At 38.8% G+C, this 25,372-nt stretch overlaps 1 protein-coding gene across 1 annotated transcript in view; it reads right to left on the reverse strand.

Moving 5' to 3' along the window:
* gbe1b (glucan (1,4-alpha-), branching enzyme 1b) overlaps positions 1 to 25,372 on the reverse strand; it is a 73,297-nt gene that overhangs the window by 30,804 nt on the left and 17,121 nt on the right. Inside the window, exons 6-12 of the mRNA XM_069161281.1 lie at positions 22,947 to 23,037; positions 20,882 to 21,091; positions 13,632 to 13,747; positions 12,476 to 12,603; positions 12,069 to 12,167; positions 3,790 to 3,900; positions 3,527 to 3,698 (exon numbers count right to left, since the gene is read on the reverse strand). Coding sequence (XP_069017382.1) covers positions 3,527 to 3,698; positions 3,790 to 3,900; positions 12,069 to 12,167; positions 12,476 to 12,603; positions 13,632 to 13,747; positions 20,882 to 21,091; positions 22,947 to 23,037 — 927 coding nt within the window. The remainder of the gene's footprint in view (positions 1 to 3,526; positions 3,699 to 3,789; positions 3,901 to 12,068; positions 12,168 to 12,475; positions 12,604 to 13,631; positions 13,748 to 20,881; positions 21,092 to 22,946; positions 23,038 to 25,372) is intronic.

Genomic DNA, 25,372 nt, shown 5'->3' on the forward strand with positions numbered 1-25,372 from the left:
TGAAAGCACAGGTAGCTCTCAGTAGGATTATGAATTTGAAATGTATGAGGAGGAAGTGCTACTTGCAATTCATTGTCCAAGGCTGTGGTATAATAGTTGCCTGTTGCATTGTAGCTCTCCATGAATGCCAAGCGCTGGGAGAAGTTCTTAGCTCAATAATTTAGACTGTAAATCCGCAAGGTTATCTTAAGTCTCTGTGAGCCCTGAAAGTCAGGAAGTGCGAGCACTTTCAATTTTGTCCCTGCTGATGTAATGATAAAACCACTGAGGCGTTTCATTACTGCCACGCCACTTGGTGCTTTAATGTCATTGACGCTCCAACATCCTTTACAGTATCCATCTCTCAGCACCTCGAATACGGATGCTCCCATTGTCCTCCTGCTGTGTGGTGTTTGCTATTGGTCATGAGTAAATAAATGGGTTTTTCTAGGCTAGGCACTTCAAATTGATTTGCTTGCTCAAACAATTTGCTTTTGCTCAGCACCGGCTAAATGACTCCGCCATCATTGATCCATTGACACGGCATGTCATCTCAGATTTACTTGATTTTCTTTGTTGGTTTTTTTTCCTCGAGCATTTCCCTAATGCTCATTTAATGGCTTGAACTTGGGAAAGTTCTCAGTGGGACTTCAGTGAGATGCGTCTTTGTAGATTTAGAAACTTTTTTTTAAGTTTCTTGATTTTGTATTTTTCAACAAGAAAAAAAACTTTAATTATTTTTCATGGTTATCGCATTATGATAGCAGCATTATTTTCCCAGCCCGACAGCAGTCCTCAAGAGAGAACAATGCGACTCTTTTTCTGCTACTTGTCTTGTTTCCATATCTCTGCTCTTTAAACCACTGAGCATTACTTCACAGAAAAGAGTACATTAAAGTTTGAATCGTGAGTTTGCTTTATTTATCTGAATTATTCAGCAAAATCTGAATTAAAGGAGGGGAATATAATTATCATTTGAAGAGGGACAGTTCGTTTTACTTTTCCTGTTCTTTAAAACGGCTCTTTTAATGGTACAGTTGAGTTTGATTTTCTTTAAATCTAAAACAAAGACAAAGAAATTATGCAGAACAAGATTATACAAAAGTAAAAATAGAAAAATCACAACTGGCTGTTTGAAAAAGGATCATAATTAAATCACATATTTATTCACAATGAAAAGCCCTCCAGGTCTTCCTAACGATTTTGAATATATTAGAAATGAGAAATAACCGAGGGAGAGGAGCACGTCGACATATTTGATAGTATCCACATTTTATCTGCTATAAAATTGTTCGAAAAAAAAAAAGTTTGCCTAAGTAGTTTTTCTAAGTCAAGGTTTTTACTAACTTCTGATTCCACTTAGGTTTTGCTGATTTGGTCATTAGTTTATGGATCTTATACAGTATTTTTCCAACTTGTGCTGTGAATGTTTGAAACACTACAATAGTAGAAGGATGTGTTTCGTGTAAAAACAGAATGTTTTTTCATAATTTCAAATTAGATGAGCTCTGAAGTTTTTACAAAAAATGTCTACATGAATGCAGATAACAGTATCGTATACTATAAATAGTAGAGTAATACTAAGTATAGAAATATGTATACTATATATGTATATAGTATACTAAATAACAACATGAGTTGCATGCCCCTTTATGTCATTTATGTAGCCAGACGAAAGCTTTTTGACCTGTAAAAACACATTGCTTTGACTATACTCGTGGACACCTAAACGAGACACCTAAAAGGGTTGTTCTTCTACTTCTGTATACCTTTGTGGACATTGTAAAAATATGATCGAAATGTGCAAAAAGGATGGCAAATCGTGTGTTTTTCACAAAAGACTGATTGACTGCATCTGGGAATTGTTGTTAAATCGATTATTAAAGTACTGTTTTCCACTCATCAACTCTTGATGGTTCTGAAGCTGCACTGATTGGTTGAACGTACATGTAGCAAATGTCCATGGGAAAGAGAGAGAGTGCCTTTGAGCTATACTTCAGCCAGAAAATCAAACATAATTACTATCAATAGTCCTTCAGCTGCCTACATTGGGTCAATTTTCTGACATTTTAATCATTGTACAATGCCCTGTTATAATTGTCCAGTGAGAACCTGCTATTGTACTTCTTTTCCCCACAAGGATCGACCAACCTAGCAGAATTTCAAAGTGTGTTTCATTCCCTTTCCTCAAGTAAAACTAGACAATGTGGTGAATATTCAGTGATGTTGAATCCAAAGAGGGAGCAATGGTATTTTACAAATATTTTGACTGTTTGGAGTTTGACCGGAGCTCCTAGTCACCAGGTGGAGCTAAAATGCTGTGGATCAAAGGTATAACTCCATTCACATTAAGCCAGTGGATGGCACATTCAAGGAAACAAATTACTCTCAACCAAGGTCAGCTTCCAACATCATTAATTATCACTTTATTATCTTTACCCGCAGGCCTTGATAAAGTCATGCTCTAGCTCGGATGATGACTTGAATATGAGGAGCATCTCAACAGGGACTGAAAATTTCTATCCATTAAAAAAAAAAAAAAAAAAAGAAACATTCTAACCTTAGACAGCTTTTGTCCTGTATTTCAGCATCAGCTCTGGAAAGTGATGTCAACCCTACTTCAAAAGGTTCCTTTGATGCTTATAATCAGTCTTGACTCATTGGTATCAAGCTACTCTGGAGATACTCCGTGTAAGAAATGTAACATATAACTGAACACTTTACCCAAATGGAAAATAAGTAACAAGAGCTACTTCAAGTTATTTTAAGCCTTTATGAATTTGCATATGTTTATTTTTGAAAAGATAACATCTGCTTTTCAATTTAACCCTGAAGCTAAAAAAACACATCACGACACAAGGATATGTACAAAAACAAATGGCACCATAGCTATAAAAGATAACGCCTCAAACAGAAGCACAAGTGAACACAGAAGGGCTAGCTAGCCTTATCAATTAAATATTTACCCTGAAGCCTGTTTCTGCTTGTTGCCGGTGTAAGACTTGGATGGACAGGAGAATAAATACATACTTATTTTTGTTCAGAGAACACTTAGGGCTTGTGTCAGCCTGAGGGGAGAAGTTTAAATTCAGGTTGAGTACAGTGCAGGAGAGGGATCTGAAATGATTCCCTCTGCCTGTTTTAATAAAAAATGCAGCAGGGTACCGCCTCACAATCATGACCTTTATCACCTCAATGTCACCTGAACCACACAGACATGAGCTATACTACTGCTACTACTACTACTACTACTACTACTACTACTACTACTAATAATAATAATAATAATAATAATAATAATATGGAAGAACCAACTGGGATGATGTCATGTAGTTTAATTTGTTTTGTCATATATGAGATGATGTGAAAGCTAAATAGACTTGATCATACAAATTAACACAAGTTAAATTATCAGCATCTTATGCAACACAAAGGGTATATTAGGGCTGAAAGGATTCATTTTGGCAGCGTGGAATCGCTTTTTTAGCCTGACCATTGGTTATATATGCATTTATTCTGGTAAAGCTGTGTTACCTCAAAGACTCACCAATGAAGTTAAGGTAGCCCTCTCCGCCCAGACCGTGTGTGAGAAGGCGAATCATCTTGTGCAGCTGCATGCCACGATCGATAATCGATGTCATTGGAGTACTGGAACTCATGTTGGTGTACATCTCTTTGTCCATCAGCCAGAAAGCCAGAGTCTTATCGCCAACCAGAGCCTAAAACAGTAATTTATGTTTTAATATTCACACAACAGATAATGCCGGCTCTACTGGCACCTTGGGGGTAAGATGGTGTAGAAAACCCGACCTGATCATGACTTTCTGCATAGGCTATGCACTTCTCTCCATATCGTCTGTTGGTCAGTGTGTGGACGATATTGCCCATTTCCCAGTCCTCATCCTTTAACTCCTTCAGGATCTACACGGTGACAGAGAAGGGTTATTGAAAAAGGGTATGATAGATGTGTAGCTGAGAGATCTATTCAGGCTCTGACTGATGCCTAAAGCTCAGTGTTTCAGTTCTGGCAGTCTTCCTACCTTTCGTAAGTTTTCTCTGGGTTACACTTCTTTCTCGGATCAATCTCTGTTTTGACGTCTCTATATCCGCACTGTGAGTTATGTCTGCCTTTGAATGGTGGTAATGGAGTTTTTAATAACCTTACTACAGCCCATGGGTAGTAAGGCATCAGCTCTCCACACCTGAGATGAGCAAGGTCAGAACCTCTCATTCAAACGGACGGATTCAACAATAAATTCAACCACCGAATCAATGCCCCTCTGCTGGCCTGCCTACACGAACACTTCCTGCCAGCGGAGTCATTTTCAGAGGCCAGAAGGAAACGGAGGTCACCAAAACATGAAGCACATCTTCCCACACAGTGTTGCTATAAAATCGGACTAACTAGTCCTAATCAGTAAAAGTTACACAAACAAATAACAGCAAAGGGCAGAGAGAACATAATAATGTACTGCTGTGAGCAGAGATGACTTCACAAACAATAACGATGTTAGGATGCCATGGAAACAAATTTCATTTCTAAATGGAAAAAAAACAATTCATGGCCTGCAAGAACCCTTGGTGATAGACATGCAGCCTGTTGGACTGGTGGAGGAGTTGGAAAACCCATTTCAGTGACAGGCTGAAGTCTGCTCAGTGGAATTGGCAGTGACAGCTGATTGACATGTCAGGAAACCTTTATATTACTCTAAAGAGCCATAATCCTCTGAGCAAAGACAGTAAATTGTGCCGATCAATATGTCTGAGATGAACTGGCTGGTCCACCTAAATAGAGGCTATCCTGCTCTATATATCACTATCTGTTCACATTCACTCTTCTTCACCTTAGCCTTGTGTGGCCACATTAGTCCTTGCCAATGCCACCAAAAAACCCTCAGAAAGGCAGTTATTATCTGCATGTGCTACAAATTCTCAGACCTTTTAAGTCCTTGTGACCTAAATACACTCCCTCAGGTCCCTTAAGAGGAGCCCTGCTGGTTATTCTTTGGTTTAAGATCTACATCCAACATTATCAGGCATCTGATAGGGAGCTTACTATGCCCTTCCAGGGAAAAAGCAACAACAGTATAACCTGAACATAAGTCAACTTTTAAATCACAAGTCAACAATTGTTTATATTATTTTTACCCACCCAAACTATCAGATTAACAAAGTCCACAAGTTTTAGCTTCATGCAAACTGATTTTTAAAAAGGCTATTTAGTGTATTTGCTTTTGACTGGTAAATTATTTTTTAGACTTGAATATTCAATGATAGGGGAAAATACTCCAAGGTGCTTTGGTGGTAAACTAAATGGAAGGAAGGAAGGAAGGAAGGAAGGAAGGAAGGAAGGAAGGAAGGAACGAAGGAAGGAAGGAAGGAAGGAAGGAAGGAAGGAAGGAAGGAAGGAAGGCCCAAGTTATCAATCACTGGTGTCCAGTCCAAAATGCCAAAAAAAGGTAAAAATGTACAATAAAAAAAAAAAAAACTAGAAGCTGGTAAAGTTAACCTTTAGGAGATAACATGTCATCACTTAACCCAGCTATTAGCCTTTGTCTACTTTGTAATTAGTGCTTGAATTCTTAATTTATGGTCACAAATCATCTTTGATCTTTAATCAGCTCATCTTTGAAGCACAATGAACATACTTTGCCAAATGTGAGAAATTCTCTCAAGGCGTTTCTGAGATATCCCATTCATGAGGGGATGAACATGTGATCACAGTGATCTTTGGCCATCGAAATCTAATCAGTTCATACCAATTCCAGTCCAGTTCCAGTCCAAGTGAACATTTTTGCCAAATTTGTTATCACATTCACAAAAAAATTGACAAATGTGAGGTCACAGAGATCTTAACCTTTAACCCCCAGCATCTAAATAGTTCTCCTTTGAGTCCAAGTGAACATTTTTGCCAAATTTAAAGACTTTAAGGTTTTTTTTTAGCTATAGAATTCACGAGAACAGGATGGATGTACATATGGGTGGACAACCTAAACAGCTAATGCCTTCAGCGATGGCTATCACGTTATTTGACATGAGGTTTTTTAATCTTATGTGAGCAAACCATGCCACAAAATAGATTTATAGTTTATAGTTTACGCTTTACATTTACAATAATTTCATAATAATTGAAAATTATGACTGTCAAGTCACATGTTTTCACACAAGAGACATTTAAGGAACTAGTGGAGTTAAGAATAATGTTGAAAATAACCGGGAATTATCAGGTGCATAAATGCATAAGTGGGACAAGTACTAACTATGTACATTTTATAAGTTGAATTTGTTAATAATCAAGGCATCGGGATCATAGCTAGTTGGTTCTAAAGACACTCTGAATGAAAACTGTCCTGCTAGGGAGGATGGGCTGGTGGCACAATGAACAATTTCACAATTTACACATAATGGCACTTTAATGCAAAGTTTAAAAATGAACGTCACTCCAATGGCTAAACTTATTATGCAACACCATTTGAAAATAAATAAATCATCTTAAAGACTGGTTTCTTTTCTTTCTTTTTTTACCGCCAGCTCGACTATAAAAGCTAAAACACTACAGGATCTACATGATATACCTCCGAGATCGTTGCCCACACATCCACATACAATCAGACATTTTACACTTCCTTATGAATCATTACAACTCAATTCAACCGCAAAAGAGGTCTGGGAGCAATTAATCTGAGAGTGGGACTGTCAGAGCAGAGACAGGAGTGAATGGGTTGACGACTTTCCTACAGCCAGCTCACCCACATCAGCCCCGACCAGCCGAGCTTCCTGGCACCACTAACACTCCACTTCATCAATGATAATGAGCAGTGCACAAATCTTACTTTACAAGCCTGCTGTCAGGAGCCAACCAGAGTGCCCAGATTAATTAGGCAAAGCCAGAAATAAAATAAAAAAAAATCTTGCAGCGCAGGATGAGGTCATCTCACTGCCACTGGCATGCTGTGACTGATTCAAGAGCCTCTTTACTACCATCACTTGGTGCTGGGAAGGACTTGGTGGCAGAGATTAGTTTAGTGCAAAGCTCTTGTTTTACATTTGTTGGCTGGCCCGAGCATCCTGCCCCTCCTTGTCTCTGCAAACTCATCTGCTGTGAGTGTGTTTGAGATTGCGTTTCTAACGGGACATAGAGTAGCAGCATACATACACCGCTGCCCCCGAAGGTGAGCAGAGAACGGTGTGAAATCGTCAATCCCCTGGATCAAGGTGATGTCTTCCTATCTTTATAGTTTCACAGAAATAAATGATATTTCTGCCCACAGAAATGTCTTTTCCAAGCTTCACTTAGTTGAAAGGCACTCCTTAGCTCACCTTACAGTTTCTTGCAAAAAGAAAATCCTGCTCTGCCAGTTAACGCCATACAAGGGTGGCTTCAGAGTGCATTTAGCTAAGACAGTGAAGCAGGACCAAAAGCAGGCGAGCAGAGACTGACACCGGCAGAAGGGGTCAAAGAGAGTGGGCACCCTTTTAAAGCCTGGCGATGAAGCATGTTTACATCAACAAGCTGAAATCCATCGTCGCTTGCCGCCAGGCTGAAGTTTTTTTTTAAGTTGTGTTAATTGAAAGTGTTTCTGGCGTGATGGGCAGAGCAAAGCATGCAGACTAGAAATGTATTTTTCCCCTGAAACAAATAAGGAGAGAACTGTGTAGACTGATGTTTTCAGTCAATTAAAAATAAGTGGAGGAACAGAAACAGAAAATTGGGACAATTGACTCAGAAGTCATTCAAGTTGAACAGCTGAGAGATGCTGAAGGATGCCAGAGAATTCTCCGCATCACCTTCTCTTATCCGAGCTGCTACCATGGAGCCCTCGACCTCCTCCTCCTCTAATTGTTTCAATTACATCTCAATCTATTGTAGCTTGAGGGAAGAGTGCTTGTTAAATTAGAGGGCTTTCGTAACATTATCCATTAGAAGTGACAGCATTTTATGGTCATAATCAGATCGAATCATCCAAACTTGTGCTGTGCGCCTTATCTGGTCCTCATTAGGATATCTTAATTTTTCACAGTCTGTTGGTCCTAACAGCCTTCTGCAGCCAGTAAATGAGTCATATCAATCAGTCATGCTGAGGACGAAGCACAGCATGAGGCTACAGCTGAGGAATTGAGAGAAATTCATTCGTGCACACACGTGAATCTATAAATAAGCCCCAGCTCTGTTGCTCTTCTTTGTCTCTCTTCCCTTCTGTTTCTTCCTGCCTGTCTGTCTCTCTCCCTGCTTCATGTCTCCTTCTCTGCAACATAGATCTCACTGGAGGCTCCACTTCAGTCCATTCAAATCCCTCACTAATTGACACTCTGTGAGAAGAGGCAAGGCTAGCCCTGAGTGCACTTCACTGACTATACCAAGGCATGTTCATATGAATGCTCCCCTGCACCGAAATACAAGAATTTCGCTGCTCACTTGCTCTCCTCCCGCTTGCTGATTCACGTGTTGTCAAGTCTCCTCAGGGAGGCAACAGATTTAATTGAAAAAAATAAAATCACAAGAAGTGTCTACACAAATATTGCATTGCCAGCAAAATTGTTTGGAAACTAAACAGCAGCAACAACCTCTCCAGAGGCGTCCTGAGGATAATCCTGTGAAACCTCCGTGGTATAGCAGTGCCTGCTGCACAGCTAGTGCAAGTATCACTGAGAAAGGTCAAGTCTGGGACTATCTTTCTCTCCCTCCCTTTCTTCTTCTTCTTCTTTCTCTCTTTTTCTCTCCCTCCATCACCTTCTGAGTAAAACCCACTGCTGTGAGAGACAGACTTGATTAACGATGCATTGACTTCCCCCACCGAGAATCACAAGAAGCTGGAGCGAGAGAGGATGCATGCAGTGCCGAGGTCACACATTCTTGCTTTGCTTTCTCACAAAAATATGAGTAAATATAACTTTCATTGTAGGCTAGTGGATAAAAAGGCACAACTTTACATGAATCTTACAACAGTCCACATTTTTAGGCATTCTGCAAACAGCATTTTTCCTCCAATGCAAGAAAAAGCCTCTACTTGCTCTAAACACACACACAGCATCACACAACCGCACACAGAGGGCATGAAACGATACACAGCTGACCCAAACAGACAGAGGCACCTCCAGAGATAACCTGCTGCTGTCTGAGTCCCTACAAATGTACTTCTTAAATAACTATTTGTGAATTTCACACAAACACTGCTGTATACAAACAATACATGGGGGAGGACGGGGGCATTTTTATTAACATAAGCTTTCAGGAAACACTAAGGGGGCCAAGAAAATAAATTATGACTCGTGTACTGATGCCAAGTGTGGTCAAATGTATCCGAGTTCTCCAGAAGAGGCACACATTGCTCCAATACAAGAGTGGAAAAAAGCTGTCTGACTAAGTCTGCTCATGCTGCTGCCGTCAGAAACAGTACTCTCCCTGTGCTACTCGTCTTCAACATTATACAGTGATGGACTTTCATACTGATGGCTGTGCAGTTATAAACAATGTTTTCCCATTGTGAGCCATTAAGTACTTTCACAGTAGCAGTCTGAGCTGAAGTGTGGGGCTAAAGGGTGCTTCAACAGTTGTTGTGGAAGAGCCGAGGCTATTTGGTGCCCAGATTGTTCCATCCAGTCTGAAGCAGCAATGGGTGGTAACACATTGATGGATAGTGCTCTCACTTTTGCCCGTAATGACTGTTGATGGAGAATATTCTTTCTATTTGAGTAGTAATGTTGAATATTTTTGTTGTTTTTGTGAAGATACCTTTTCAAAATTCAAGTTACTGCTGTTATTATCCTTGCCAACATATTCATGTTACGTTCATGATAGCATGATCAGCATCTTCAAAATATACAAATAATGGCTCCTGATAAACAACAGTTCACACCTGTAGACATACATCCTTGTTCCTTTTGTACACTTACTGCCACATAGGAGGTTGTCCTTTGTTTTTCCTTCAACAGGCATTTCTCATTATGGTTTTATGTTTGAGTGCAGACACTAGCTACTTATTATCTAGAAGAGAGCAGAGCGAAGAGCTTTACCTTGTGCTGTATGGCATAGCTGAGTACACTTCAAAAAACCTGGGAAAAACTCAAAACCTCCGACAGTAGGCAATAAAACTACTGCCAACAGGACATTTCACAGCTGGTCTCAACTCAAGACAAGGTATAACTGTATAACACCTATGAGTGTGAAAAACTAAAGACAATGTGGAAAATGTGCAAAATAATTTATATTTTACTGCAGGATTAGGAATTCTGAAATCAAAATTTTAAAAAGAAAATGCTGAAATAACAAATAAATGTAATAAGAAAGCATTTTGTCATTTTCATTTTCTATTTTCAGTTCAGCCTTATATTTCCACTTTTCAATGTAAACCAATGTGGCAAATCTCCAGAGATGTAATGACTGAACATTTTAACTCCCTAAAAATTAGGGACTGAAACAAACCATTTTTGGACAGAAATTTGTTTTCTGCAATTTGTTTGTTAAAATAGTCTTCATAAATGAACATGTATATCGTGGCATATTTAGACTCAAATAATATTGTAACATTTTAAAAATGTATTTAAGTTTGAAAAATATTTGGAAATAGGGTGGAAACTCACAATATCCAGATTTTGGGACTATTACCTGTCAGTCTAATTTCCAATATTTCAATGAAAAAATAGAAAAACTTTTTTTTTAATCTTTTCCAAATACAGTGGTCCCCAGCCCATTATGGTTTATGTCATCCTGTTTACTTCCTCTGACAATGATTGGAGGGTGGTGATGTATTTTTTTATAATCTTTAACTATTAACTATTCAGATTGTCTGAGTGGTTGAGAAAAATAAACAGCTCTGAATTCAAACAGAAAAAACTAAGTTTGCTTTAACATCATATCAAGTTTTCCCCAAGGCCAGGCGTTTCAGAGTGAATAATGAATTAAGTCAAATGTAACTGTAACTGTCAGTGTATTGAAAGCTCCACTTAAGAAAAAAAAAATCATTTAAAAAAAAAAATCATACAATAAATTTCTGCTTTGATGACCTTCATCTTAACATTATTAAATGTAATTTGTCTTTCTGCACAGATACAAATATACATCCATCCAACAAACCAAAAATTACAGAGTAGAAAAAGGTCACGAAGAATGAGTAAGTCAGAGGCTTTTCTTTTCAGTAACAACTGTCACTTCCATCATGTATTCATAGCTCTATGTTTGGATGGATAAATAATGATCTTCCTACTTTCGTATCAGGTAGGATTAAGGAAGGGGGGGATGATGAATTTGAAAAAAGAAAAGCTTTTTGCTTTTAGAAAAAAGCTAAAAGACCTTCATTTTCATAAACACCAAGGTGCAAAAAAAGAAAGAAGAAAAATCAGGAATTTAAACTATTTTCTCCAAAACAGCAATTGAAATCCAGAAAATTTGTCTCATAATAAATGTGACATCATGGTTTTAGAAATGGGTTCATTTGATCTGTTTCATGGAAAAAGGAAAATGTATGGATCAAGATATCCTCATTTTAATTTTACTCAGGCTTTTATAGTCACAGGCCTGATTCATTTATATTGTTTAGAGCCTTTCTTGAGAGAGAGTCAACAAAAACTGACAATTAGAAGCTTTGCGAACATTGTTTTTAATATAAAGAGCCGATTTTCTGAATTGCAATTAGGCTCCTTGTGCTTTGTAGAATGTTTTGTCACTAGTGAAGTGTGAACACAATCTTTTCTAACGATTTAGCCAGTTCATGTGGACTCCTTGATGTCGACTATTATTGTTCTATTCCCCCCTGTGCATGTAGCATCTAGTTTGTGGGTGTATCAAGCCCCCTCATCCATTCAAGTTACTGCAGAGCATAACAATGTGAAAGTTTCTTAAAAAGATCAAAAGCATGGCAATAATCTGGGCTTTACCACAAGTATGTCTCCTAACATGCCGTGCCACTCCCTTTGCCTTTCATCCCCGTTTTGAAATACTTCCACTTTTTTTTATCTACAGTATTTGTGGCTCATACAGAAGTTTCTGTGTGAGCTGAGGCCTGCACAAGCTGTAAAAGTGCCTGGGGAGAAAAAAAACAAAACATAAAGGGCACAAAAAGAAGTCGATTTAAAGAAGTAAATCACCTTACCTGAATCCACTTGTCAGGAATAGCCATAGCCAGTCGGTAATCAAAACCAAGTCCTCCCTCCTCCACTCCTCTGCAGAGAGCAGGCATCCCTGACACATCCTGCAGAGAAGTCTCACTATTTAATATCACATTTTCTCTTTGTGTGCACAGGTTTCTTTCCCAGTCAGCCAAGATGACATCAATACCACTCCACAAGTCACATGTTACGGGGTGAAATTCCTAAACTACAGGACCCCAAATAAATAGTGAGACCTCTTTTACTTTTACATTAACTCCTAATTACACCAATGGATATATAAGTAAACTGTGCCCAAGTTAAAAGGGTTTTTTAATTACTAATAGCTGTGGGCTGTGTCATTGAGAAGTAGGTGGATGCTGAAGATGTGTGTGGTGGAGTGTGTTTTTACCTCGGCAACGGTGATGCAGTCAGGATAAAGGGTATGAAGAATGTGATTGGCAAGCATCAGGTAAACCAAGGAGTCTTCGTCCACCTGCAGGCCAAAGTATTCACTGTAGTCCCCAGAGAAGCCTGAGCCTGAGGAGTAAACACCCACACAGTCAACACTCATCATGTTTTCCACCCAAACTTCTAAAATCCTTCATTTCTCAGATTTTTTTGAAAGTGATGCAACTGTTTCACTTGTTCTCTTTAACACGCAGTATTTTTTTATTTGTCCTTCGTGTTCAGACATAATCTTTATGGTTAATTTTCAGGCTCATTCAGGTTAGACACTATTCAAGGCACACCTTCAAAGACTATAGAGTAGTCAGGACTTGAAGGATGTTCAAAGTAATTCATTGTAACGCAAGACATTTATTTAAGACTGTGTAACTGCGACTGCATTTTTGTTTTCATGTCAATCTTTTAACGCTTGTATTAGTATTCACAATATTTACTCAATATTTACTTTTTAAATAAACATTTGTGGTCTCCATCTTTGGTATAGAATGTTTTAAAATTGTATTTTGTTTGTGAAATTAGATTTGAACTTTATTTTCTCGCCGAAATTGCACTGTGTGCATCCAGGAGGCCTAACAAATGTGCTGACTGCATTTTCTTCTTTCCATTTATAACATTTGGAAAGCTGAATTTTTAATATGCTTACGTCAGTGTTACAATTAAAGTCTTCAGTCTTCTTCTATCCAATGTTTTGCTGGCACATTGTTGTTTTCTTGCACATTTTGTCAAAAAAAATCAGGCTCCATAAAAGTGACATCACAATTAATTTATTTGTAATCTTAATTCATGTAATACATCTTTTACCTTAGGTTTTTTTTTTGTCATCTGGAGAGTATTTTTTAATACGGTTTATTCAAAAGGAAACAGTTACACTATTTTGGCATTATATATATTTGTTTTTTTGTTTAAAATACAAATTGAAATATGCTTTGTAGATAATAATTCTGACCACATGATGGATGGGATAAATCAGACAAAACTATTCTTTAACCCTGAGGAGTTTGTAGTGCATTTCTGCACTGTCAGGCATAGAGGAGAGCAGAGTGACAGGCTTTAGAAACACAACCCTGTCCTGAAATACAAAATGCACACAAACTACTTACCGATACCATGGTGATGATACAGCATTGAAGTAATACCATCAAATCTGAAACCATCAAAACAGTATTCCTCCATCCACCAGCGCAGATTTGACAGCAGGAATCGCAGCACTTCCCAGCTAGAAAAGCACATGCAGACACACACACACACACACACACACACACACACACACACACACACACACACACACACACACACACACACACACACACACACATTCAAGGTCAGATAAACAAGAAGCTGTGAATTATTCACACATCTCATCATGCACTTGAGCACCAGAGATTAATTTTCACCGCTACAGGACATTCATATATTGATAACTGAGCTCCATTATGTTGTGGAGCGAGCATTGGTGACAGTAGACGGTGTTTTCATTAACTCCACTGTAGAGGGGACGGTGCCTTTCACATATCCAGTTGTCAAGATGAGAAATCAGTGGCTTACAGTACACAGTCAAGTTTTCTGATTTCCATCAGATCACTTGCATGACCACTGGGCAAGTGTTTTGCAGAGCCAGGCCTGTGCCTGTGTGTTTGAACTGATAAGATTCCATGCTGCACTTGGGTAAACAAACCCCGTGCATGGGAATTTAGACATGAGATAAATCATACACTTCTGCTTGCTTTGGCGTCATCTTCAACGTATGACGATCAAGGGAGCAAATAATCCAAAAAAAATCATTTAAAACCAATAAAGTACCTGATTAGATATGTGTAACTCGTGGTTGTTTTGTATCCCATTGTGGGCTACAAAGCATGCCACTGTCGGCTGGACTGTGTTGGTGGAGCCTGAAGCAGAGGGAATCCATGAATGGCCCTGTCCCCGTTACTGCCTGGGAGACTCATCTAGTTCTGAACAGCAACTCGGGGCAAAGTACACTATGCACCTCAGCATTCAGCTGTGCGTTGCCATAGAAACTTAATATTTGGCCGTCTCCGTACGGTGTGCGTAATGAGCACCAAATGAAAACACTATATACACAGATGTCGTGCTGGAAAACAGCAGCAGAGCACCAAGAACGAGAAACGAATGATACATTCATGAAACTGATTAAATGTGAACTTCTGCCTCTGCTTGGGCTGAATTTTTCTACTTAGACGTTCTCCATACACTCAGCTTCGACAACTATTGTAATGATATGTGGCTAGTCTATCTCCATATGAACCCAATATATTTTTTCATATTTTTGTGATAATGCTACATTGCTAACTTTTTCTCGCCCATAAGTTTTGCAAAATATTGTTACTTCCAGAGCTCCACACCAACCTCTATGGAAACAGCATATTTAAGGTTTGTAAACAACATTAATGAATCTTTAATTATTCACAATGCACATCACAAACTGTCTGGCAGCATTGCATACAAGAAGTTACTGAAAAAGCGCTTGTCCGCATGTATTTTTATTGTTGTGTTAGATTTCCGTGTCACTGACTAGACACACGGAGAGAACCACATCACCTGCTGTTGAGCAGAGTGAAATTTAAAAGGTTGAATTCTTAGTATTTTCCATCAATTAAAATGTTCATATAATATTGAATGACGGTTTCTTTAGTTCTCTATATCTACTGGAGCAGTTTGCAGACCTGATCCAGATCTTGAATCAGAGAAGTTAGAGATTTTCCATTGTGACACCACACTGAAGCATTTTTTTTTTTGGCTCGAATGATGCAATTTCATCACGTCAAAAAATTGTTGGAGCAGTGAGGAGACCCAGATTCATGCTTCAACAACACTTCAGCAACATCTCAAACTGCACAATTTCCCCCAAACACTCGACAACTCTTGCGCTCATTAATACCTCCTCTTTAAAATGCATCATAGCGTTATCTCGTAAACAGTAAATGCTGCGCATTACATCGTTGACAGCAAAAGACAAAATCCCAGATTCTGAGAAAGCCATGACACAAAATACATTTAAATGCGTTCCCTTCTGTGCTCCATTCCGCAGGGATGACGAACACCACCACTGTTTGACAGGTGTGAAGCTGCATGTTACACCGGCGCTCCCTCCCTCCCTGGAGGAAGAGCACGAGGGAGCCTGGTATGATCCGATATAGCAGCCCGGCTGGGTGGTCACGCAGCCCCTGTGATAAATAGATTAGGTCCTCCACTCCACTGCGCAGAGCCAACAAAGGCTCAGACACAATGTATCCTCACGGGATGGAGATAATAGCCAGTGAGAGCCAGAGGCCCAAGATGAAACCATACTGCCACATTAGGGCCCACAATGCTATTCATCATCAAGTCCAATTACAGTGAGAAAGTTAGATCTCTGCACCTGATGCAGTGCACTGCTTATCTATGCAGTTCAATGGAGTTATCAGTCTCTCTGCAGTGTTAATACAAAAGCAAATTGCATGTGCCACTGACCTCATACTAAAGCTCAGCAATGGCAGTGAAACCTGGTTACGAAGCACTAAGAGAGTAAAACTCTAATATTGCTGCTTGTGGAGTAAGATAAAGTCATCTATCATCTGCGTTGCTGTTTTACCTGCAAGCACACACCGTTACAAAATTCATGACATAAAAAAATAGATTTATTTTTACACAGCTTCATGTTTAGTTGCTTCTCATCAGAGTTTATTTCCTCCTCAAGATAACCGCATCTGTGAACCATATCGGGTTGTTCACGTTCAGATTCAGGCTGAGCAGATTTTAAAATTGTGCCGTGTTTCTAGGAGCCAATTTTGCATAAGGAGCCACGTTAACTTGTCACGACGGAGAAAAAGATTTAAAGTCCCTGTTTTCACAACATCACAGGTAAGCTGCAGATAAGACCATATAAATTTAAGAAGCTGACAGGTCATTCCACAAGAAGTGTGACGCTCAAACGACGACGCCAGACAGCCTGATGGATGGCGTGCATTTGTCGGAGCAAAAAGGACAAATGAGGTGCCTCATTTAACGTATTTTAAACTTTCTTATAATCTCTGGTGTAGGACAGAGACATTGACAGTGTCAAATACAATAAATTCTCATTTCTTTGTTGAAGCTTGACTTATTTGTTCAATTGAGGAATTTTACATCCATCTTCTGTATACATGCAATGCACACAGGAATCTTCAAGTATCTGAAATACTAATACCGTATAATGTATTCTGCTTTCTTGACTATGGATATAATATTTAATAATGTTTAGTTGTCACATATCTTTTCCTCAAATAAGCTGCAGTGCAGTAAACCGCTGTTCAATTAGCTGAACAGCACTGTGAAGGTCTTGGAATGCAAACACATGCTCTGTGCCGGACTTGAATAAAAAAACAAATAAAAAACAAACATTGTTATACCACATTGTCAGCAGGGCTTCCAGCAGTCTGGTAATACTGACTGCTTCGCTGGGTAAACTCGTCTAGAGGTCTGACAGACTGTCCCTGTGTTGCTGGGCTTTGTGTTAGATATCTGCCATTTGTCTGGCAATCTTTATGCTGCCTGGCAGCTAGCTGCTCTTGCTTGGCACCCTGAAAGGGATATTTTGCTGCCTGTGAGACTGTTTGCATGTTTCACAACCTGTAATTAGTATCATGTGGTACTTGCTGTCTTTCAGGAATCAATGGCAGTCCATGATGCCAATTCTACCCATTTGGAGTTTTCTATAATGGACCATATCTCGGTGGTGGCAGAATATCCAGAGGGTGTATGTTCTCATGAATAATCCTAATCAGTATATTAAATGCTTTGACCATCCTGATTTAAAAAAATAAAATGTATAAAAAAATCTGATATAATGCTGGTGTGTCTCCAAAGAACTTGGTTACACAGTTAACTGGAGTTCGCTGACTAACAGCAGCCAGCTTTGAGGGAGGGTGCAGTCTTGGGAGCCTTAGTAAGAGAATAACCTGGAGTTTGTAAAGCCAAACAAGTGAGCTCAAGAGACACAGTAACATTCACTTTTTGTTTGGCAATGGTTAGTACAGGATTCAAGAGCAGTTACAAAACTGTTTGCTGGCTCAGCATAGTTGTAAATAAAAAAATTCTACATGCAAAAATATTCCAAAGTTTTGCTACCTTTCTATACTGGGCAAATTATTATGTCTCATAGGAAAGAGAAACTTTAATAGTGCGTAAGTAAATGACTGCCATAACTCAATTTGCATGACGTTAATTCTTACAATTTGGATTTTCTCTTCAATGTATACTTTTGTAAATTGTGGATTTAGAGTGACATCATTCATAAAAATCACACGGCTGCTAAAGGACAGTTCTTTGCACATACTACTGCCATGGACTTTTTTTGTTTTTCTATTTGTCAGATAGTTTTGGGGTCTGAGGGATGTAACTGCTATGTTCCTGCCCACTGGCTCCATTCAACACATACTGGAAGCACTACAGGAAGCTCCAACAAGCCATCATCCAAACCTACAGCTAAGCTGAGCTCATTAGCTGAAGCTCACCAGAGGGGGAGAAAAGTGCTTTTCCCCTTGCTGTGTGAATTGATGGGGCGGGGGAAGTAACTCATGGGTGCTAAATACTGAAATGCCTGAATTTGGACTGAGTTGACTTTTCAAGTGTGAGTTTATTGATTGATCAGACAGCACCTACTCCGAGTTGGTCCAAGTATGTAAAACCATGAAGTCCCCAGAGGGAGATAGAAATCGTTTTTTGTATTTCTTCTGTGATGGTTTCTGCTCCGTTTCTTTAAAATAAAAGCATGCCATGTATCGGCAGGGTGAGTCTTTGCTCCCCTTCATGCCTTCCCTTGTGTGTCGTGCAGTTATTTTAGAATTTCACAACTTAAAGGCTGTTAAACTGGCAACAGATAAAAACAGATTTCAAACACTCAAAAATCCTGCTTAGGAGAAAATGACATCATGTGGCTGCCTATATTGGGTGAAATGTGGGGGTTACATGGATTAAAAAAATAAATCTTGATCAGTGGTTTCAGCACTATGTTATACTGTACATCAAAGAATCTAAATTAATTGATGCTTCTATTTGAGCTCCGATACTGAAGAATATACTTACCAATTTGAGCAGTGCTAATCTCATTTAGTAAATGTCTATAAGCCATCTTTTGTCCTCATTAATTTAGATTTAGGAGCCAGCCAAGCCAAAACCAAACATCATTAGCAAATATTTGAAAAGAATAAAAACACTCATATAGAATAATTTTGTCAAAGAGAAAAATACTGCAACTTGGACCTTAAACACAGGGCCGATCTCTCAGTATGAGAACATAGAGACGACTTCAAGAACATTTTCAAAAGACTGGCCCAGGGCCTATTTTTCATATCATAAGAATTCACACAAAGACTGATAAACAAAAAAAAACAAAAAAAACAAAAAAAAAAATGGATGCAAATGATCCTAAGAGAGGTGGGGGATATTATAGAAGGACCTCAAATCAAGATCCTCAGAACACTCACTTCTGAAAACCCTGATGTGCAAAAAGACTTGGCTGCCAGCTCCCTGCTTGCTGAATCATGGGCACCCGGTCAGTGTCAAGGTGACTCTAACGTCTTTGAAAAGGTTCATGAAGGAAACAGTGAATTATGTAGAAATACTCAAGTTAGTTTCTGATCGTTACATTCGCACACTGTATATGAAACATTTCAGCTCAAGGTTCAAGCACTGATTTGGCAGATGTTTTTGTTCAAAGCAACAAGAAGTACAAATTATTTAAAATTAAGAATGTTTCCCTTTCAAACAATAGAGTCATATTCATTTATACTGTTACAGTACAAGCGCAGTACGAGTTATTTGTCATTAATTTAATTTAATTTATTAAACAGACAAAGAAGCTTTCATTCTTTTAAGAAAGGCTACAAGTCTCTTGACATACCACCCCTGTGCACATGCTCTTGCATGGTTTCAATGTAGCTCAGTACTTCTACATTCAAGTTGGTATTCAGCAACTGCAAAACCACTTCTAGCACTTGCCTGGCACCAATGTTTGCAAAGCCAGACATTTTTAATACTGAATGCAAAGGCATTTGACTCAGAGGTAACTCAAGTTAACAAATTGGAAAGCAGGCATCTATCTAAACAGCCTCCTCTCCGGACTGAGTTGAATGTTTCACGAGGAAAAGCTGAAGTGGAAAACATACAACAACAAAAAAGGTTGCTTTTTCAAAGAACCTTTTTTTGATAAAGATGCAGACGTAGGAGCAGAGAAGAAGAGGCAGCAACGGGTAAAGTGCATGTTTGCATCAGTCGGCTTCTGTCAACCTAATAAGAACATCATGGCCAGACTGTGATGGCTGAGAGCAAAGCTGCTTGATTAAAAACAGACTGTGTTTCACTCTGGCTTCACGGCTAGCCTCTGAGGCTCATTTCCTTCCAATGAGAGTAAGAGAAAGCTTGACACAAACGACATGTCCAAACATCCTGTGAGAAGAAACGAAGACAAATGAACAAGCTATGACAACGCAGAGCTCCTTCGGGCTTTTACAAATGACTCTTCATATGCCTCCCAGTCGTGGAATATGTCTGAACCATGTCTAATGAGTGCTTCTGATAGAAGGAGGGTTCACTGACTAATGAAAGAAGAACCTTGTTCTCCTATTACAGCCCTCATGCCTGACACTAAGCATTGTATAACGCATTGGAAACTGCTGTACACTGACACACAATTATTTAAAGAGAGTTCAAAAAGCCATTCGATAGACTCAACATTGCCAGTACTTCTTTTATGTGTGCTGGGATCATTTTCTGGGTACAGAGCCAAGAGAGACACCTAATTAACAGGTCCTACAACACCAATCAATAGTTTTGGTGTACACGTGTGCAGCAGCAGACACAGCAAACAGCCTGCCGTTTCTTTTCTGACACTTTTGCCATTAGCTGAAAATATGAACATGACCAAATCCTGCAAACATTATTTAATTCTGAAAAGTTCAGAAAAAAATTGTCATGTTGGAAATACAATAATAATAGCAAAATGAAGTCAAAGGAAAAAGTACAGTGAAGTATGTACATTTTCACTGCCAAGTGATAATAGAAAGGAATTTAATTCTATTGAATTTATAGTATATGTTTAAGGGAATCACAGCTTCTATTAGAAACTGCAAAATCACTTGTGAGCGTTCTCCAGCAAAGTTTATTTTTTCCACTTCAAACTGAAAATGACAATTTAGAAGTTTTCAAAGCTAAATGGACTTAGATTTTTTTTTTTAGTTAAATTATTATGCATCACTGCACACGTAAAACACTTTATTGTACAAAATATAATGATGTTGATATATACACCAAAGAGTTATGCAAATATGAAGATGAGTTCCACGAGTTAGCGGCGGGGTCAGACAAAGAGTACCTGGAGTAGTTGAAGAGGCGGCTGTCCCACAGGCTGTGCTTCCCTCTGGGTGGAGAGTGGAAGAAACAAGAGTCGGAGCCATCAAACTGGTTCAAGCCATCTTCCGTGTTGTTGGAGGCGTGGCTGTGAACAACGTCCAGCAGCACCACAATGCCCATCGAATGTGCCACATCAACCAGCTGCTTCAGCTCATCTGGGGTACCATAGCGACTGCAAATCCACACAGATGTAGAGATTTACATTATTCACCCAATCCTGATTACATCCTAAACCTTTTGGCTGAAACGTAACTCACATTTAGAGCTCAACTGAGGTGACCAATTTGATGTGCCTAATTTAGCATTTAACACAGATATGTCAGCATTCACATATATGTTGTTTGATATGAGAACTTTTGTTTCAGACCATAATGAAGACCATGCTCAAAAATGAGAAATTATTCTACTTGTGTGTTGTTGTTTTTATATTTATAATTATTACAATCGCAGGGAAGCTCACGGCTTCAATGCACTGATGTCATATTTAAGGTTAAAGTTTATTGTTTAAGCGTGAAATATTCTTTTCCATTACATATTTTTGTCACAAGTGTTTATTAACCACATGTTGGTTGATATATCAATTTTAGAATGTTCTTATTTTTAACACTGGTATAGGCATTAGTCCCAAAAATCCAGTATCAGTGGGGCTCTAATCACGATCGGTGACTTTTGTCAAAATTTCCTTCTGAAGAAAAATGTCTCCATTATAGAATTTTTTTCTGTACTTTGGCATTTGGACCACATGCACTAACAAAAGAACAGCCACACATGTAAATGTGCACAATCTTACATATACATGAAATTAAAAAAATTGTATAAAAAGCATTTAAAATATATTTAGTGATTCATTTCAAATTCCCAAACAAGAAACCTTTTAGTCCATTTCTAAAGCCTGACCATAACACTACACCATTACCCCTCCCCACTGACCCCGGTTCAGGACTCCTGCGAGGCGATGACCAACACAAATATCCTTGATTTCGAGTATACTTTTCCTAAACGTAGTATCACAATGACAACAGGCTTAATAAAAAGCAGGTCTAAAGTAGAGCCAGTGGGCTATAACCGCTGTCAAGAGGGCCTTAAGGATTTTGTCATTTGAGAGATTTTGTCTAATATTAACTGCCATTTAAAGGGTCACGAGGAAAACTGAGAAAACCACAACTGCCTGTATGCTTGCGCACCTCAATACACAAAAACATGCATAACTTTGCATACACTCCTCATATTGTTCAATAGCATCCTTTCCTGTCCTGACAGCCAACATTAGATCAGCGTCCTTGCAAAACAGGATTACGCCACTTCCCGGTATTCAACCACGTAGGTTTTAAATGACACTGAGTGATCAATCAAGGGTGAAATTACAATTTATTCTTGACAATTTTGCATTTATGCTTTACTCTAAGCAAGAAAGGAGAATCTCTGAAAAAGGATAAATACTCAGACTAGTCCAACTTTATCCACGATTGTCTCCACTCACTGGATCAACAGAAAATGTATTTACGGAGAGATTATTGCTGGTGTCACACCACAACCTCCATCTGAGGTGACCGAGTTAGTTGTCATGACAGTGTGGGGTTACTCGTTCGACCCTCCAAATGAGCACCAAAGCGATTCGGCTGCAGCAAAGAACAACTATGATATATAGCAGGTAAAGTTGAATCAATGATATAAGAAACACTGGAAAAAATACACTTTAAAGTTGAAATCTTTGAGAGTTCAGTTAGTTTGACAATACATGTGATTGCTGGAGCTAGAACTCAGATCTGTACAGAGCACTCATGGTCAAATGTTGTCTTCCAAATCATGTAAAATGTGCAGATTGATCTGCTTTTGTCCACCACATTACATACAATCTGAGTATGCATTACTTGTAAATCCCATAAAGCAGAGAAAACTCCCATACAAGTATTTACAGACTGCAAATACATTTATACTGCTGTTGCAGCAACAATTCAGACCGTGAAAACCACAACTTTAAACACTTTACAGGATAAAAATCACACTTGGAATTGACAAATATTTACCTGGAAGCAGCAAAGAAACTTGTGATCTGATATCCAAAGCTTGCATAGTAGGCATGCTCCATAATAGCCATCAGCTGAATACAATTGTAACCTGGATGAAGAAGGGAGAGAGGTGAAAAATAATTCAGTACTAAATATCCAAATATGTCTCCATTTCATGTTTCAAAGCTTTCGAATGAGATTATTGAACAAACTTTGCCTAACTTACGTAAATATTCAGATATAAACTGTGGGTAAACCACTAAATTATGTATGATCAGAAATAATGTGTTGGATATGTGAGGCAGGATGATACAGTGTTGTTTAACCTTCTGGTGATTCTTTGTGATTAGGCATATCCTGTCTATTTGCATTACTTCATTTTCCTGAAGTCTCTCTGTCTGTCTGTCTGTCTGTCAAGTATGTTTGGACACATTAATTTGGTAAAGAAGGCAACTGAAACCTTAAAAGACTTGATACTATTTGATCTGTGTCAGTCATACTGTACATACAAGCTCCAGGTATTTCCTTTTTAACACAAGCTCTAATATCCTAAAGACAAGCTATGGCATCAGGGAAACAACAGCTATCAGAGTCAGGAGGTCATGTACAACATTTCAAAACAAACTACGGAAACTGCCTCTATGAATAAGAGAAACATGGGCTTTTAAACTGCCACTGAACAGTCCAAAGGGAGGCCCTGTGGTTTTTCACTGTTGTACAGAGCAGATTTATATATTTATATATGTATCTTTCAGGCTAGAGAGAAAGAGGGAAAAAAAACAAAAAAAAACGGTGCCTCCTGAAAGAGTGTGACAAAGCACTGGGGGTGAGAGGAAGTTTCTCTTTTTTTATATTTATACAAACTCCCTTTCACTCAAGAAAATGAAATGGCAGGCAAAGGCAGCCGTCACTGGAGACTGTAGAGTTTAGCCTCCTGGATAATCATATTGTGCAGAATCCCTCAGCTGCTGCAGGTAGATTCTTTGACAGCATTTACTCTAGCAGTTCCCTTACCCACCAAACAGGATGACACGACCAAGAAAACAGCATTCATCACATTCCTCCCGGTTTGCTGTGCCAGTCATATCTGTGCCTTTTAATAATGTCAGTGCAGCAGGCTGTTTTTGAATGGAAAATAATGCCACATCTCATACGAGCAGAGCTGCAAACCAAGACAGGCATCTGTTCCGTAGGGTTAAAGTCACATCTGAATATACTGTAGCACCTCATTATGAAGCTGATTTATTATGACAATTAATTACACATTGTAGTTAATTAGTCCCACATGTAATGAGAACACACAAGACAATGCTTAGGAGGAAAAGCACAGTGATACTTCTTGAAAATACTCTTAATTATAGCTGCAAGCAAAAAAAACAAACACCATCCCACAGTCCTGAAATTTTTACATGAGTGGAAAGAATTGAAGAATTCTTCAACAATAAATCCTGACAAAATATCCAAATGGCACTTGCGCTTCGTACAAGAATGTGTCTTGGTTTTATGAGCAATGTGTGTTGTCATAAAAGTAACGTTAGGCTAGCATCCTCTGGGTTAACAAGGTGATTGGTGGAGACAGGTAGTAGCATTGAGTCACTCGACCCTTGCGGTGTTGTTCTGCAAAAATATGGCACAGCTGGTGTTTATGCACATTTAAAGAGAAATAAAGCTGAACAGTACAGTAAATGTCTTGACTTACAGAGATTAGAATTATTTATCCAATCCAAGTTCACTCTTATTGCAATATTTATTAAACAAACTTTCTGAATTCTGAATAATTAAGCCAAAAATAGCTGCGACAGGCGGTGACATATCTCCCGAGGTTCAAGCAATCAATCAGCCCACAGGGCTGGAGTTATACTGAATTAATCAGCACAAACAAATCAGAGGCGAGTCAGCACAAGAAATGAAAGAAACTTTATGTAAAATACATATGGTTAAATGTATTATAAAATAACTTTCGACAATTTGACCTGGTAAAAATGTTAGATCACATCATCTAGCTCTCAATATAAATATGAATAACATTTGTATGACTGAATGGTGGAGGACGATGGCTTCTCCCTTTTGGCTCTCAGAGTCATGATCATGGAAATGGAAACAAGGTGTCAGTTTTGGAGCCATAACTGCTGTGAGGTGTGGCTTGTGCTGTGGAGCTTTCTTTACAAAACACTGCCCAGCGGTCAGTGGTCCCTCTGGGTCATGCCAGTAAACAGGATGTTGACTTGCTGATGTGGTTTTATGCATAAGGAGTGTGACAGCACTGCCACTATAAATACTGCACCTGGAGGAACAGTGGCACTCACAGCAGCATGGCACGTCTGCTATGAAATGGACCAGTGTTGACAGAAAGCTATGAAAAAAAATAAAAAATTTGCAAAAAACCCATCTCTCCTAAAACCCTCAACTATTGTTTTCCGACCTATGTTGTCACTTCCTCTCTA

The sequence above is a fragment of the Embiotoca jacksoni genome, unplaced genomic scaffold, assembly GCF_022577435.1.
Source record: "Embiotoca jacksoni isolate LCO1_2020_lvr unplaced genomic scaffold, fEmbJac1.0.p SCAF_28, whole genome shotgun sequence".
NCBI lineage: Eukaryota > Metazoa > Chordata > Actinopteri > Embiotocidae > Embiotoca > Embiotoca jacksoni.